The sequence below is a fragment of the Punica granatum genome, chromosome 4 (genome assembly GCF_007655135.1).
Source record: "Punica granatum isolate Tunisia-2019 chromosome 4, ASM765513v2, whole genome shotgun sequence".
Taxonomy (NCBI): domain Eukaryota; kingdom Viridiplantae; phylum Streptophyta; class Magnoliopsida; order Myrtales; family Lythraceae; genus Punica; species Punica granatum.
In genome coordinates this window covers 16,171,382-16,186,980 of record NC_045130.1, presented here as the reverse complement: position 1 = coordinate 16,186,980, position 15,599 = coordinate 16,171,382, and the positions used below count along the sequence as shown (strand labels likewise).

Genomic DNA, 15,599 nt, shown 5'->3' with positions numbered 1-15,599 from the left:
GCTGAAGAGATAAATCAATTAAATGACTATGTTGTTGTAGTTTCTATAGATCTTTAGAAGCTAATTTACAATAAATTTTTATTTGACTTCAAAACATATCAATAGAAACAAAAGATATTGACTCTAAAATTAACCACAAATATCTAATATAATTGTCTCTAGATACTTTTTAGACACAAATACAAACAATTCAATATGTTATAGGTGGAGCTTCGTACCAGTCTCTATTTAATTTTGGAATAATTGCGTCATATAGCCTAGCGTTTGAAGGAATTCTTAGTTCTAGTCCAAACTTGATTTTTTACCTGAGATATCCCAACGTTGACGTGTTGGTTTCACATCTAGCCCGACGCTAACTTTCTGTCCAAAATTGAAGGAATTGCACACGTGGCACGTTAATTTTGTAACGTTGCAAAATTAACGTGCCACATGTGCAATTCCGTCAATTTTGGATGGAAAGTTAGCGTCGGGCTAGATGTGAAACCAACACGTCAACGTTAGGATATCTCAGCTAAAAAATCAAGTTTAAGTTAGAACTAAGAATTCCTTCAAACGTTAGGCTATATGCGCAATTAACCCTTTAGTTTTTAGAAACAGAATTAATTAACCAAAAGTATTTAATCTAATTGCCCATATATACTTTTTAGAATCAAATACAAACAATTCCATATGTTATAGGTTGAGGGTTCTTTTTAGTTTTATTTTTTTGTACGAATCTTGTATCCATAAGTCGAATTGAACCTCAACTACTCCAGTCAAGCTATGTTTGCCAATTAAGGGGTATACCTCTTTTAGCGTGGATTTTCTCCATTTATAATACTCGAACTCAAGATTTTGCTTGAGGGGGACAAGTATTGAACCGCTTGAACTAACTCACGTTGGTAGCATTCTTATTAGTCTTCATTTACCTTTTAGAAACAAATTTAATTGCATCAATGTTCAAGAAACAGATGTATTAGTCTCCATAATGTGTATTTAGAGGCACATCATTGAGCATCTTATTTTAGAATTTAAAAAACAACAATTAGTAAAATATTAATCAAGACAATTGCAACTGTCCTCATAACCGATGCTAATTATGTAAATGATTTTCTATTAATAATAGTAACAAATTTAATTTTACAATATTTTTACATGAAATTTTTAGTTGACAATAGACCATCCATCAACCATCACAAATAAACAGAAAAGACAAAACTAATTTTATTAACTCATACCTCAAAATCGTCACAAATATCCAAGAATTAAGGGCATGTTTGGTTCAGGGTTCGGAAACGGAAACGAATTCGGAATTGAAATGAGATGGAATGGGACAGAATGGGAAATAAAATGACAAATTTTAGTTTTTGTTTAGTTCAATAGGGAATCAGAATTCAAATTCATTTCATATGTTTGGTTCATTACTCATAGAATCGGAATCAATTTTTTAAGCTGGCTTATAAATATATAGGAAAAATGATACCTTCAAATAGTATACACAAAATTTTCAAAAATAAAATACGGTGGTGAAAAACTTTTATTGTAAAAGAATAATAATTGAAAGAAATTTTTTTTTTCATTCCCCCTCTCATTCCCTAGAGTCCCCTAGAGAGTGGATGATTTCTCATATAGGGGAATCGATTCCCCTATACCAAACAAAAACAATTGGAATGGACCATTTTGATTCTGATTTTGGAGCTTTTTTTGATGAACCAAACCGGCCCTAACAATAATGGAACCTAATCAAGTAATGCACCAATCCATAAATGTATTTTTGAAAGAAAAAATAGATATATGGGTTTATTTATTGCCTAATACTTATTATCCTTCTTTTAAAAGCAAGATTAATCCAAAGTTTCTTGTCCACCGCATGTGACTTCGAAATTCAGAACTCATCGAACTTTCTTAGCCTGCATAAAGAACAAAAATATAAGAATAATTCCTAACTTCTATTTAGCCAGAATTGAAGATAAAACTCGAAGAAACAAACCCCAAGCAAAGTACTAAAAATCAAGGAAGGAACTCGTATAAAATCAATTTTTCGGTGCAAACCCTAGTATCCGGAAATTCAATTATGCCATGACTAATCCAGTTGAGCCGAATCGATATACGGGATAAAGCTCTCCCAGCGTGAATTTTCGGCATTCATAAGGACTCGAACCCAAGACCTTACTTAAGTGGAACAAGTGCCAAACCGCTTGAACCAACCCATATTGGTTTGTATAGAATCAATTTAATGCAGCAAACTCAGCCATCTTCATATATATCCAAATAAACTATCTCGACGATAATAAATGACTCTTAGACGTGTTTTGCTATTTCACTTAAGTGAAACTATCTACTTTGAAATTACTATAGAAAAGACATGATTATGAAAAAGAAAAGCTCAAACAGTATAAATCCAGCAATTACATTCCCAGACACGTCAATAAACTAAGTGAATGCAAGCTTGAATTCCTATTCTAGGATGTCCTTTGTATTTTGATAACTCTATGAAAATAGTGTTATTCGGTACTTTTATGAGTATAATTAGAGTTAGTTTATCGAGTTTAAGTTAGTTTGAGTGGTTTTTATTTTTTTCATTCATTTGAATTCTAAGGAGTTTAGGAGTTTTTATTAGTTTTCTGTTTATTTTAGGTGATTTTCGAAGTAAATACTTCATTAATTGATCTTTTGTAGCCTCTAAATTCTCGATTTTCTGGACAGGTTTAACTCTAGTAATTAGTGCAAATTAGATATGGATAGAAAGTTTATCGAGTTAGGAGCGCCGCAATTCAAATGGTTCGTGATTTGGAGTTTGGACGAGGAAGATACAACAAGTTTAAGGGGCCGTTTGTATTCAGAGTTAAACTTACTTTGATTTTGATTTTGATTTTGATTGTGGAAAATGACAAATGAGATGTGATTATAAATTTGACTTGGAAAACGTGTGTTTTTGTTGTGTAGTGTATTGAGTTAAAGTTAAAGTTAAAATTTTTGAATTGGGAAATGTGTATTTTTGTTGTGTAGTGTGTTGAGTTAAAGTTAAAGTTAAAGTTAAAATCAGTTAACTCTCACAGATCTGAGAGAGCCTAGGCCACGAATATGGAAGCTTAGGCCGCCCCAAATCTGTTCAGCCTACCAGAATTCGAATTTTTCAATATTTGTGTGGGTCTTGGGCATGGTTGGAGAAGAAAATAAAGATGGAGATATCTTGATTTATTTGGAATATTATTCTTGGATCTTAGGAATGATATTCCTTGATGTCTAAGATAGGGAATTGAATTTTGACTCTGAGGGAAAGTAAGATATGGTTAGATTTAAGTTTGATTTTCACGTAGATCTTAAAGCCCAAGTTGGGCGTGAGCTTTAGGTGTGGACGACAATAGGAGGCAAAGATCAACTTGAGGAAGAAGTCGAAAGCTTAGAGATAGACGGTAATATCTTTACTTATATCTTTTAAACCTTTGTTGATTTCTTCTTGAATTTAATGTTTATGTTGAATTCTTTCACGTGTTCTTTATTTCCTATGGGCTAAATTCTTTATGCTATGATTATAATTGAACCTACGTATAGTTAATTTGTTTATTCTAGCTTGACTTAATGAGTTTTCGATCTTGATTTATTTATTCTATCTAATGCTTAATGCTTACAATTGCTTGATCAAGAGTTGTTAAGATTTGCTAATCTAAATAAACTTGGGAAATGAATTTTAGGTTTAGAACAAAGATAAAGTAGCTTAAATTCAATCTCAAGGAATCGAGTTGATTAGTGGGTAAGGTAGGAATATACTTACACATCTTAGGTAGGCAATTCAAGTTGAAACTTAATGAGTTTAGCTTAATTGCAATTCTTGTAGGAATATAGGGGATTAGTTAAGTTAGATATTTTTCCTTAAGCAATTTGGAAGATACTTAGGAAATACTTATGAAATTGAATATAATAGATTGGGTCTCAATTGAATTAAGGAAAGATGGAGTAGATCGAATTAGTGAAGTGTGAGGGAAATTGTTCTCCTAAATGGTTTCTCCAATTGAATTTTGGTTCTTATTTATTTACTTTATATTTCAAAAACCGATTTTCGATTAGCTTGACTTCGATTAGGTTGTGATAATTCGAACACTAATAGAATTTTTGTTCAAGCCCTCATGGGAACGATACTCTACTCATCTATATTACTTGTCACGGCGGGGTTATAAAAACCGTCAGCCATATTTCCCAACTCTCCCTCTATACTGTTGCAGCATCATAGTAACTAGCTCCTCGCCTTTCTCACGATTTGTTCAATCAATAGAGAAGCTTGAAATATTGATTGTCAATATAGCACCCAAATCAGTAAATACCCAGCAAACATCAACTCTTCCCGGCTCTTTTTACCAATGTTCAAAACTAAACTCACTAATTTCTCTAATTAAGTAATCCGATGAGCCCATCATCTCCAAATTTACAATAAGGTCACAGAAAATAAATGATGGCAAACATTTCGTAGGTTGTATAGAAAAGATATGTAACTTACAAAGCAAGAGGGCCATGCAATAGTTATTCCAACCACATCTCCAATTTTACCATGACTGTCATAGGGTCGAACTAAGGCTACGTTTGGTTCGCTGGAGTAGAATAAACAGGAAATAAAATAGGTAGGGAATTGAATAAAAATTCTGATAAAATTTTTTTGTTTGGTTGGAGGGAATGACAAAAGTGAGAGTTATAATTATGATGTTTGGTTGGGTTGAATAAAGAATGGAAAGAAAATGAATATGATGAAAAGACAGAAATGTCCTTCATGCTAAATTTAATGGGTTTTATAAAATAAATATATTACTTTAAGGATAATTTTTATAATTAATAAAAAATAAACATTTTAAATAATTTAAAAGTAAATTATTTTAATTAGATTACTAAAAATTGTGTTTATTAATAAAATTAATTATTTCAATAATTAAATAAGCATAATTATCTATTTTTATAATTAACAAAAAAATAAACATTTTAAATAATTTAAAATTAAATAATATTTACAAATTAATTATTTTAAATAATAAAAAATATTTCAAAAAGTAAATAATATTCGACAAGGTGAGGCGGAAGTCTCTCTCGGCCGCCAAGCTCGGCCCTGATCAGCTCACTGGCCGGCAAAGAACCATACGCCGATGCCAGGCTCTATTTCTCTTCTATACTCAGTCCTTCATCCTCGCTTTGCTATGATATTTACATACGGAGGTGAAAACCCTAGCGCTTACGGGCCGGTGAGAAGACCTGAGGGAAAGGTGTTGTCCTCCGCTTGCGTTGAGTCCGCGAAAGCCAACGAAGAGGGAAAGATGTCTAGTTGCTGCTTTCTCCGGCAATGGAGTGGCGGAGATCTTCCCCGGAGTCCTTTTCCGCTAGTCGAGGGACGAATCGACGCCGGATTTGGGAGGAATCGAAGACCCAATTGCTCGATTGCTCTAGTTAGGGTTTCTGCGAAGCCTTCTCGATTCAATTTGGGGCTTTCTGCTGGAAAATAGGACGATGGCATGCAATTGTAATAATTCAAAGAAGTTAAGGGCATTTTTTACTTTTCGCTTGAAATTCCGAATGGGGAACCGCTAATCCGGACACTCACAGGAGGCTTCACCATTCCTCATGCAATCCGGATAGGGCAGCCCAGTCGGAATACTTATTCCGCATTTCGGTGAACCAAACGCCAGACAACTTATTACGTACAGAATAGCTAATCCCTTCCTCAACTAATCCTGCGAACCAAACATGCCCTAAGGGTTAACCATTCTTCATTGCAACTTTCACAAATAATGCTGAAAAGCCTTTTCCTAAGGGTTGGCCTGCCACTGTAGCTGATGCATCCTAGAGATTAATGTCCCTCTTGCCACAAGATGGCCAAGATGCATAAGACTAACTAGGAAGACAGTATCTCTATTATATCACAACATTTACTTTTCCAAACAAATGTAAAACTATCTACCTTCATATAATTTCAAATTATATAAAACATAAAATGACTAATGCAATGCAGTTAATCTTACAGTAGGAGTCATAGAAGTGAGACTAACGTGATACATATTTTTGCATAGACTTTATTATAATTTAAAAATGAGGTAACTTTCCATTTTTTCTCAATCTAGCATCAACTTTTTAAAATGATATACAACATCACCAACTAAGCTTCAACTAAGCTTCCCTGCTCACGTCTAGCAAATCGTTAATTCTTTTGTCAACTTTAACGATTTTTTCTGATTTGGCACTACCGGAGCACACCACTAACGGTGCACCCACTAATTATTTAGATAAATTAAATTTGTTAAAACATATATATATTTAAAAAAAAACGAATGGAGGGGTTGCAAACTGTGGGGGGCCTCGCTGGCGCCACCACCACCTCAATCGGGGTTGGCAACATTACAGGTTGCCGGCGACCCCACAGGGGCCGTGGTGGGGCCGGCGAGGCCTCTTGCCCCGAACTTAACAAAAGAAAGAAAAAGGGAAGTGGAAGAGAAGGGGCTAGTGGTGGTCCTTTTCGCCTTCACGTCGCAGCTCTCCGAGCAATCAAAGCTTCCCCACCCCCCATTCTTCCTTCTTCCCAAAATCGAGACTTCAAAAGAAGAGTGAACCCTTCTCTCTCTCTCTCTGTCACTGTGACTTCTCTCTTCTCTGAGCAATCGAAGCTTTTTTCCTCGAAAATCGAGACTTCCGCTCTTCAACTCCTCTCTCTCCCCGTTGCTTTAATGGCCTGAAATCCACCATTGACAGTGAGATTCCGCCTCGATCTGTAGCCACAAACAGTTGAGCTCGAAGATTCCTCGGCAACGATGTCGTCCTAGGACAAGGAGTTCGAGGAGCAGCTCGCCGAAGTTGGGAGAAAGCGACTGGATCCTCCGTCCTCCATAGAAGATTGCCTTCCCATCCTTGACGTAAGCTTTATCGTTTCCCCCCTTCCCCTTCGAATTGTTCCCACGTGGTGATGTTGGTGGAGAAAGTAGCGTGAAGAACGCGCGAGGATTAGGGGAGGAGGAGAGCTTTTGAGGGGGGTGAATTCCCCATTTTGCCGAGGACAAAGGAAATGGAAGGGAAGGGATACAAGGTCATTATTGTCATTTCGTATGTTGGTCAAGTGAGAAAAATTAAAAATTGACATGTCATCTATCTGTTATCCACGTGTGTGCCTTTTTTTTCTTTTCTGAATTAAATGTTAAGTAGGGTTATTAGCTCCCTGTAACTGTCTTAATTAAGGAAATTTAACCCCCACAGAATGTTTCTTTCGCCATAGCTTGCTGAGACTTAATCCAATTTGATCATCGCAATCCCATCAATACACTAGTAAATTAAATTTAAGACCCACTAGATCAAGCATTATGGGCCGGCCACCGCCAGCCCATAATACATCCACGTAGTGGCGAGTTTTATGTCTCAGTGATGTTCGAACTCGTGATGTTCAAATGGAACGCTTTAAATTTAACCACTAGATCACCGTGCTGATGGTAACGTGTGTGCTATTACTCTACCACGTAGGAAAAATTAGTAAACTTTTGACCAATTGCAAGACATGAGAATGGAAACTTAATTGGTAATTTTACTTGTCATTTTAAAAAGTTGATATTAAATTTGAGAAAAAAGTGAGAAGTTGGTAATTTTTTGGGCCATTAACCCTTAAAAATATGCTAAATCTAAGTCATTATGCAAATTACACGATATCAGTACATATACGTATATGTAACCAAATTATTCTTAGGAGCCTCGTCAAGACCAATTTCATTACCTGAGCACTTTTTATATGCTTTCTTTGACGCACATGTCTGCACAAGTGGAACAAGTGCTTCGAGGATAGATAGAAGATCCTTTTTTTGAAATTCAACATGTTGCTACCGACACCGTGAACAAAGAGGAGGAGCACAGCTACAGGAATGAGCTTGTCAACATCGCCGGCTTCATCCTCACAGTCACAATCGGTGCATCCTTCTTGCTCCCCCGTGGGTATTAGACGAGCAATGGGAAAGGCAGCGGCCAGAAGACCCTCAAAGGATCTTTTTAGAAGACGACGAGGCAGGGCGAAGACACCCACATTGCCGGCGTCACCGTCTCGATCTGCAACTGACTCTATGAACTGTATACCTACATCCTCTACATTTCCGGTGGCCTCGTCCTGCTTGTGCTGATTTTGATCCACGCGTTCCAAGCCCAGACGCGCAAGATTGTGAGTTGTATCGAAGGCATTTTCCTCTCGTTTAGCCTCACCCTTCTCACTGTTGTTCTGTGTCTGGGTCAGCTCATCCAGAGGGGGAAAAATGGTTTCCAAGCCAGCCCTGATGAATACATGTTATATGCGTTGATGTGTATTGCCGTACTAGGCCAAATACTTCGTGTATGCTTAGAAGTGATTCGAATGTCGAAGCGACAGACTCGAGTTGTGGTTTGAATGCATTATGGTGGCCCGTGGAAAGCGCCCACAATCAAGCGACGGGCTAATCAATTTCTCATCCTTCTTGACAAAGCGAATGCTCAAAATCACCTCTGTAGTTCAACAGTGGATATTTTCAATATGGTCCCTAAAACTTTCTTATCCCACACTTTTCTCCTTGTAGTTTTTATTGTTTCAATTTGATCCTCATAATTTTGTGATCTCTATGCTAGCCGCACAATAAGTCCAGTTTATCTCTATGAATGTAGGGTCGTCTAGTAGAGCATCCCAAAAATTAAGAACATCCCAATGAATGTAGTGTTCGGTCCTCCGACCCCGAATGGTTGAAGTTGAGTAACAAATTAAAGAACTCATATTGAATATGTCTTTGTTAATTTCTAATTGTCAATGTTGTAATACTCTTACTTGAAAATTTTTGTAATATTTTGTTATCATATGGTTATGACTCAAATATTTTGGTTATGACTAAAAATATTTTGATTGACAAGTTCAAAGTGAAATGATTTCGAATGACTGAAACCCAAATCAATATGTAAAGAAATCATCGAATGACTTGAGATGCTCTCACTTAGTCTCTTTTTTTATTGAATGTATCTCTAAATGATGTTGCAAGTATGTGACAGTATTCAGCCTATTTTAGAGATTCGAATTAGAGAGCATAGATTGATATAGGCTAAATGGACTCTATTTTTCTGTACCTATAGGCTATTTGTATTGTAGTGGCAGCTGACCTGGAAAATTAAATTTTGGTTTGGCAGTTTGCCGCAGCCAAAAAGGGAAAAAGAAGAACACGAGATCGTAAGCTGGACGGGCCAAACAAAAACCGGCTCGGCTCGGTCCACGGCTCGGCTCGCCTGCTTCTCCCCCGTAGCTAGCCCCCCGACTCGACTCGGCCGTGCCCACAGGGGGGGGGGGGGGGGGGGGGGGGAGAGAGAGAGAGAGAGTGAAGCTTCCCCATTTTTGCTCTTTTTGGCGCCTCCTTCCTTCCGTTTCCTTGTCGTTTCAGCTCTGCCCCTTCATCTCCTCTCCCTTCACTGCATCTGCAGCCCCCTTGGCTTGAAGAGCTTCAGCTTCCATCTCTCTCTCTCTCTCCATCCGTTCCTCTCACCCCTTCTCCCTCACATACATATTTATGCAATTCAAGACCCCCTGATAATCCATCCCTCTGCATCTCCGCTTCTACGTCCTCCGCTTCTACGTCCTCCAATGGCGTCCCAGCAGCAGCTCTCTGCAGTAAAGGTACTCCCTTTCACCTCCCTGTCCCGTATTACTCGCTGTAAGTTCCACCTGTGACTCGCTGGTTCTCTGATTTACGGGAGCTCCCGGTCTTTCATGGATTGATTCCCTCTCAGGGCGCGAAGGTGTTGATGGTTGGGGCCGGTGGGATCGGCTGCGAGCTCCTGAAAACCCTAGCCCTCTCCGGCTTCCAGGATATCCATATCGTGAGTGCGTTAATTTTAGTAAGCTACGAGCTATTACGTTGGGGGATTCTACGTTGTCTAGGGTTTCTGAGGTTTGACTTCGTTGACTTTCCAGTGTTTATTGATTGTACCGTGGTACTGCCCGCTGTCTGTTGCCCTCTGTTCATTTCTGGGTCGGTTTGTTTTCCTCTGAAGGAAATTGCGACACCATTAGGCCGAATATAAATTATGTTTTCTTGATTGAATTCGCCTCGAGTTTAATCTGCAGCGACTTATACAGGAATTATCTTTTGGGTTTTCTTTTTATGTACAAAATTTATTCCTTTAGTGAGCACTGTCTTCTACAGCCATTTTTATGGCTATTTCAATTTGTGCCAACGTTAGCAAAGCAAACAAAGCTGCTTGAAGCTACCCGGCTAATTCAATACAATTTGGGGCGATGATTTGCAGATTGACATGGACACCATAGAAGTGAGTAACCTCAACAGACAGTTTTTATTTCGCCGATCACATGTTGGGCTATCTAAGGCCAAGGTACCTTTAATTGCCTACTATCTGTTAATTCTGCTTGCAGATTTGTCCTCCTTTTTTTTTTTGTATTAAATAGATAGATTATGTATCATTCATTTGTGGTAGTTACCTGCTGGGCAAGTCTTAAATGATAGATTTTGTTTACCTCAGGTTGCTCGGGATGCAGTCCTGAGGTTTAGGCCGAATATAAACATCACCCCGTACCATGCAAATGTCAAGGATCCTGACTTCAACGTAGACTTTTTCAAGAAATTTAATGTTGTTTTGAATGGTCTTGACAACTTGGATGCGAGGAGACATGTCAATCGCTTGTGCTTAGCTGCGGATGTTCCTCTGGTTGAGAGTGGGACTACTGGGTTCCTTGGACAGGTGTGTTATTTTCTATTTTTGGATAAATCAGTATTCTATTCTCCAATTATTTGGCCTTTTAAGATGATAGTTATGGAAATCTCTAAAGTCATCTAAAGTAACGGTTTTCTCATTGTTCCTATTTAGATGAGGTTTTCCAAATTCCAACAAAGTGGGATTCATGATACGATGAAAATGTGTTGAATCATGTTTGAGGGTTAAGGATTTTGTTTGCTCAATTCTGTTAAATGAACAGGTACCTAGATATCAAGGTACTTCGAATTTGTTATTGTCTAATTTCATTCATAACCACGTGATGAATTCAGGTGACTGTACATCTGAAAGGAAAGACAGAATGTTATGAGTGCCAGCCAAAGCCAGCTCCCAAGACATATCCTGTTTGCACAATCACCAGTACTCCATCGAAGGTACCCCAGTGCTGTGGCACTTGGTTTATTTTCAATTTGCTTTACATCCAGTTTTGAAAGTTCATTTTTGAAACTCCTGTTCTTATTTTCTTATGAATCACCTAATACATAGGTCATTATGTGTTTTAGTTCTGGTTATATCTGTTAGCTATCTATCGTAGCAAAAATATGTTCGCAGCCTAGTTATTAGTGGTACAAATGTTACAATCCATTTTAAGAAATTTATACTTTGTTGAGTCAAGACTGATTTTACATGCACTTTGTTTGAGAAATTGCTGATACCTTTAGATCAAATACTATGATTCAACTTTCCTCTTTTGTTGCTTTGAGTTAAGATCTTTAATATTTTTTGACCCGCGAGCCAGTCAGTTCTACTGTTGTTTTGTTTGTTTTTATTGCTATCTCATTCCTTTTATCATTTATTTTGCAGTTTGTTCATTGTATTGTGTGGGCAAAGGATCTTCTCTTTGCGAAGTTATTTGGGGATACGACTCAGGATAATGATTTGAATGTACGTTCAAGTGATGCTGCTGGCTCATCTGAAAATTCCAAGGATGTATTTGAGCGCAGAAAAGATGAAGATATCGAGGATTATGGAAGAAGAATATTTGATCATGTATTTGGTTATAACATTGAGATGGCCCTGTCTAATGAAGATACCTGGAAGAATCGGAATCGGCCTAGGCCTATATACAGTAAGGATGCATTGCCTGAGAAATCCATCAAACAGAACGGAAGTGTAGAAAAGAATGGTTCCACTGATGATCCTTCATCAGTGTCTGCAATGGCATCTCTCGGGATGAGGAGTCCACAAGATGTCTGGAGCCTCATGGAAAACTCAAAAGTCTTTCTTGAGGCCCTTAAGCTATTTTTCACGACAAGGGAAAAGGTATTATGTTTCGTTCATGCTTGAAAGTGTCAGATGGATAGTTGCTTATCTTCCTTGGGGAGCTAAGTATTATTTTATCCACTTGTTACTTTTGTTGAGAGCAGGAGATTGGAAGTCTGAGTTTTGACAAGGATGATCAGTTAGCGGTGGAATTTGTGACTGCTGCAGCAAATATCAGGGCTTCTTCTTTTGGAATTCCTCTTCACAGTCTCTTTGAAGCTAAAGGCATAGCAGGAAATATTGTTCATGCTGTTGCAACAACGAATGCTGTCATCGCAGGCTTGATCGTGATTGAGGCAATCAAGGTGCTGCAAAATGACACTAAAAACTACAGGTGCGACTATCTCAAGTCATCTAGAAATTTTTGGGTTTGCTTAAGATTGCAATTTAGCCAATCGCAAAGCTTGAGCGTGATTTAAGTTGCAAAATCGAGCTTGAAACTCACTAAAGCTAGACTGGGCCTGTGTGCTGCCCAAGTGGAGATGGAGGTTGAACTCGGGTTGCTCTTGATAGTTCTCCTGTTTTGGTCTCTGCAGGATGACCTATTGTCTGGAATATCCTACAAAGAATATGCTGCTTATGCCTGTGGAACCATTTGAGCCGAACAAATCATGCTATGTTTGTTCTGAGGTATTCAAACTTTAAATGTAGCCTCTTCTCATGTCTGAGGTTTGAAACATTGCTACAACATCCTTGTACTTATTGTACTGATCTGATAATGATTTATTAGACGCCGCTGTCCCTTGAGATCAACACTTATCAGTCGAAATTGCGGGACTTTGTTGAGAAGATTGTTAAGGCGAAGCTAGGAATGCATTCTCCCATCATTATGCATGGCTCTGCCCTTCTTTATGAAGTTGGTGATGATCTTGAGGAAGATATGGTGGCAAATTATGCGGCAAACCTTGAGAAGGTATATGCTTCTTTCAGTTTCATTTAAAATTGAGGATGAGTTTTGGGCAATGCGTCCAATATATCAAAATTCCACTTTCATTTTTCTAATTAAAGTTTCAAATTTAAGGTGCTCTCGGAGCTTCCTTCTCCAGTTACTGGTGGGACAATGCTCACAGTTGAGGATATGCAGCAAGAGCTTGTTTGCAATGTCAATATAAAGCACAGGTCTCTCCTCATCTATTTGCTTGACTTTCAACCCCAAGTAGATGCCCATTTTTTCCGTAGTCAGTTGTCCCTGCTGGTGTTTGTTCCTCAAGTTTCGGTGTTTTTATTTGTTTACTTGTTAACATTGATGAAGACAAGTAGGGCCCATCATTATCTGCAAAGGCCATCAATCTAAGTGAGTCAAGGCCTTGTCATGAAGCCCATGTAGCACAGAATGGGGAGTCTTAACCCGAGATGTTGGAGATAATATGAGTTTTCTGGGTCTTTGTGCTTGTTTTCCTTATGATAAGTCACTTTATGATTTGCACAGTCTTCATCAGTCTTTGGATTAAGAATTCTATATATCACATGCTTATGATTGACATATTCATATTTTTTTTGGAAGGGAGGAATTTGACGAGGAGAAGGAACCTGATGGGATGGTACTGGTCGGGTGGTCCCAGCCTTCTTCAACGGAAAAGAAAGAAGAGAATCACAGAGTCAGCGACGTGGGTACATCGAACTCAAGCAGACCCATTGCAGAACTGAACGAGGATGCAGAGATCAGTACAATGGAAGAAACAGATGTGGTCCCAACAAAGAAAAGGAAACTCTCCACTGCTTCCAAGAATGCAACCTCACCATCTAGCTCAAAGGTCCCTGCTGACACCGACAATCACGGGAAAGTGGAAGAAATTGATGATGATGATGATGATGATGATGTCGTGGTCATGCTCGATGGAAACCCAGACAATACCAAGACGAGGAGGGTGGTATGACTATACTCTCTGATGATCTCGAATTAACTCTTTCGATGCTAATTTTGTATTTTACTAGGGAGGGAGGAAGGGGCCATTCTTTGGGTTTGCTGATAATTGTTGATTGATGTTGAATGAACAGTCTCTTAGATTACTACTTAGTTTGAGGTTAGATTCAGATAGAACGGGCTCTTGACATGCTTCTTTTTGCATTTGACTTATGTGGAGAAACAACTGCTTTTGCCTTGACACTGAAACTTGTTTGAACTGATATGATTTTGTGAACAACTAATTTGCTTTCTAGTGCTCTGCTTTTAACTCTTCTTGTTAGATTCCATCATATTCCCTTGTTCTTTCATTCCGACTTGTCGAGCGGAACTTGGCCCTTTAATTGAACCTGAGGCAGGTGGTACCAATTTGCTTGAACATTATAAATGAAGAACTTGTAATTGCATTTTAAAGCGTAGATTGAAGCCAACAAGATACACCGATATGTTCTTGTAATCAAGTTCACAACTTCCTTATCAAGTGTCATGTCTTGCCTTGTGTACAAGGTGACGAGCAAGAATCTGTGCGTATGATGACATATAAGGGGGCTATAATTGATGTCCTAAGTGGGGATTATGCGAAGAATAGGAAACGAAGCGGATCGGTGAGTTCCTCCTCTCTGAGTATTTCTTCCTCTTCTTTGCGTCAATGTGGTCTTGCTTCTTCAAGTCCTCGAGGCACTGAACATTGGCCATGCACGTGAACGACCTTGATTTCCCCAAGTAATACCTCGACAGGCCTCTCCTGGATTGGGAATGTCAACACGAATCAAACAGGCGTGAACTCGAGCCTCTTGTGCAATGTTAAGTTGTAAGAGCATTATCCCGGTTGGCAAACCGGAAATAAAATCGGAAAAATGGGAAGTTGTATACGGAACTGAACAAGCGGTGATTTGCCCTTACTTCCTCGGTAGGTTATTCCTCCATTTGGCCATGTCGAAAGGATTATCGCTTTTGTATCCCATTTCGAAATATCACGAATTCCGTGCCCTAAAGAAAGTTTTCTCGATGGAAACATTCGAACTCGAGATATAAAGAAGCAGCTGAATTTATATATATATATAGACTTCAAACGAGCATGAGGGTGAGAAAGTGCTATTTATATTAATGGGCATAGAACAAGAAGAAAGGGAAATCCACCATTTTTATGAACAATTTTTACAGGGATGGATGGAGGTGAGGTGACTCCACGTTCTTATCAATCCGCAACCTCTGTTGTTATTTTCTTTTTCTTTTTTTTCCCCTTTATTTTTTTTTATCTCTCTTTGAACTCAACGATCCCAAAGTCGAGTACCAAGGTTCACCGACTGTTTTTCGCGATAATTTTACGTTACTTTTCCAATTTGAAAAGAATTTTCTAACTCGCTTCTCCGATGCTCGGACACTAGTTCTAAGATATGCTATTGTAACTTAAGGTCTTTTTGATATTACATGCATATTAATTGTTGCAGCTTAAGCTATATATAGATTTTTCGAGAAATTCCCTCATGTTGACTCGTCAATGCAACATTTGGAGGATTGAGAAAGTAAATTAACCGATGAATTGGGGACATATGCATATGCACATGACTTTGGATGACACTCTTATTATTACTATTGACTTCAATTGATACACGAATTGACCACTGAAAAAGAAGAAATTTTTCTTATACGAAAATTTTTAAAATTAATTTAATCTTGTGCTATAAAAATTCCATGAGAAAAAAAAAAT

At 38.2% G+C, this 15,599-nt stretch overlaps 1 protein-coding gene across 3 annotated transcripts; it reads left to right on the top strand.

The window, feature by feature from the left end:
- The first annotated feature begins 9,284 nt into the window (after positions 1-9,284).
- Positions 9,285-14,847, top strand: LOC116204067 (SUMO-activating enzyme subunit 2). 3 transcript variants are annotated; one of them, XR_004156337.1, is made up of 13 exons: positions 9,285-9,607; positions 9,721-9,810; positions 10,240-10,323; positions 10,471-10,689; positions 10,995-11,096; positions 11,527-11,985; positions 12,090-12,319; positions 12,522-12,615; positions 12,716-12,898; positions 13,007-13,104; positions 13,490-13,856; positions 14,396-14,493; positions 14,627-14,822. XR_004156337.1 is itself a non-coding variant. In XM_031536126.1 (12 exons), the coding sequence occupies exons 1-12, from the start codon at positions 9,575-9,577 to the stop codon at positions 14,420-14,422; spliced, it is 1,986 nt and encodes a 661-aa protein (XP_031391986.1). In that variant the 5' UTR covers positions 9,285-9,574; the 3' UTR covers positions 14,423-14,822. The 3 variants fall into 3 exon arrangements, 2 of the variants coding, with proteins under 2 accessions (XP_031391986.1, XP_031391987.1); XM_031536126.1 differs by having other exon boundaries at positions 14,396-14,822; XM_031536127.1 differs by lacking the exon at positions 9,721-9,810 and having other exon boundaries at positions 14,396-14,847.
- The last annotated feature ends 752 nt before the right edge of the window (positions 14,848-15,599 follow it).

Coding starts and splice junctions, on each gene's coding strand:
- LOC116204067 (XM_031536126.1), top strand. CDS start 9,575: ATGGCGTCCCAGCAGCAGCTCTCTGCAGTAAAG. Junction 10,324..10,470: donor TTGGGCTATCTAAGGCCAAG/GTACCTTTAATT, acceptor TGTTTACCTCAG/GTTGCTCGGGATGCAGTCCT. Junction 11,097..11,526: donor TCACCAGTACTCCATCGAAG/GTACCCCAGTGC, acceptor TTTATTTTGCAG/TTTGTTCATTGTATTGTGTG.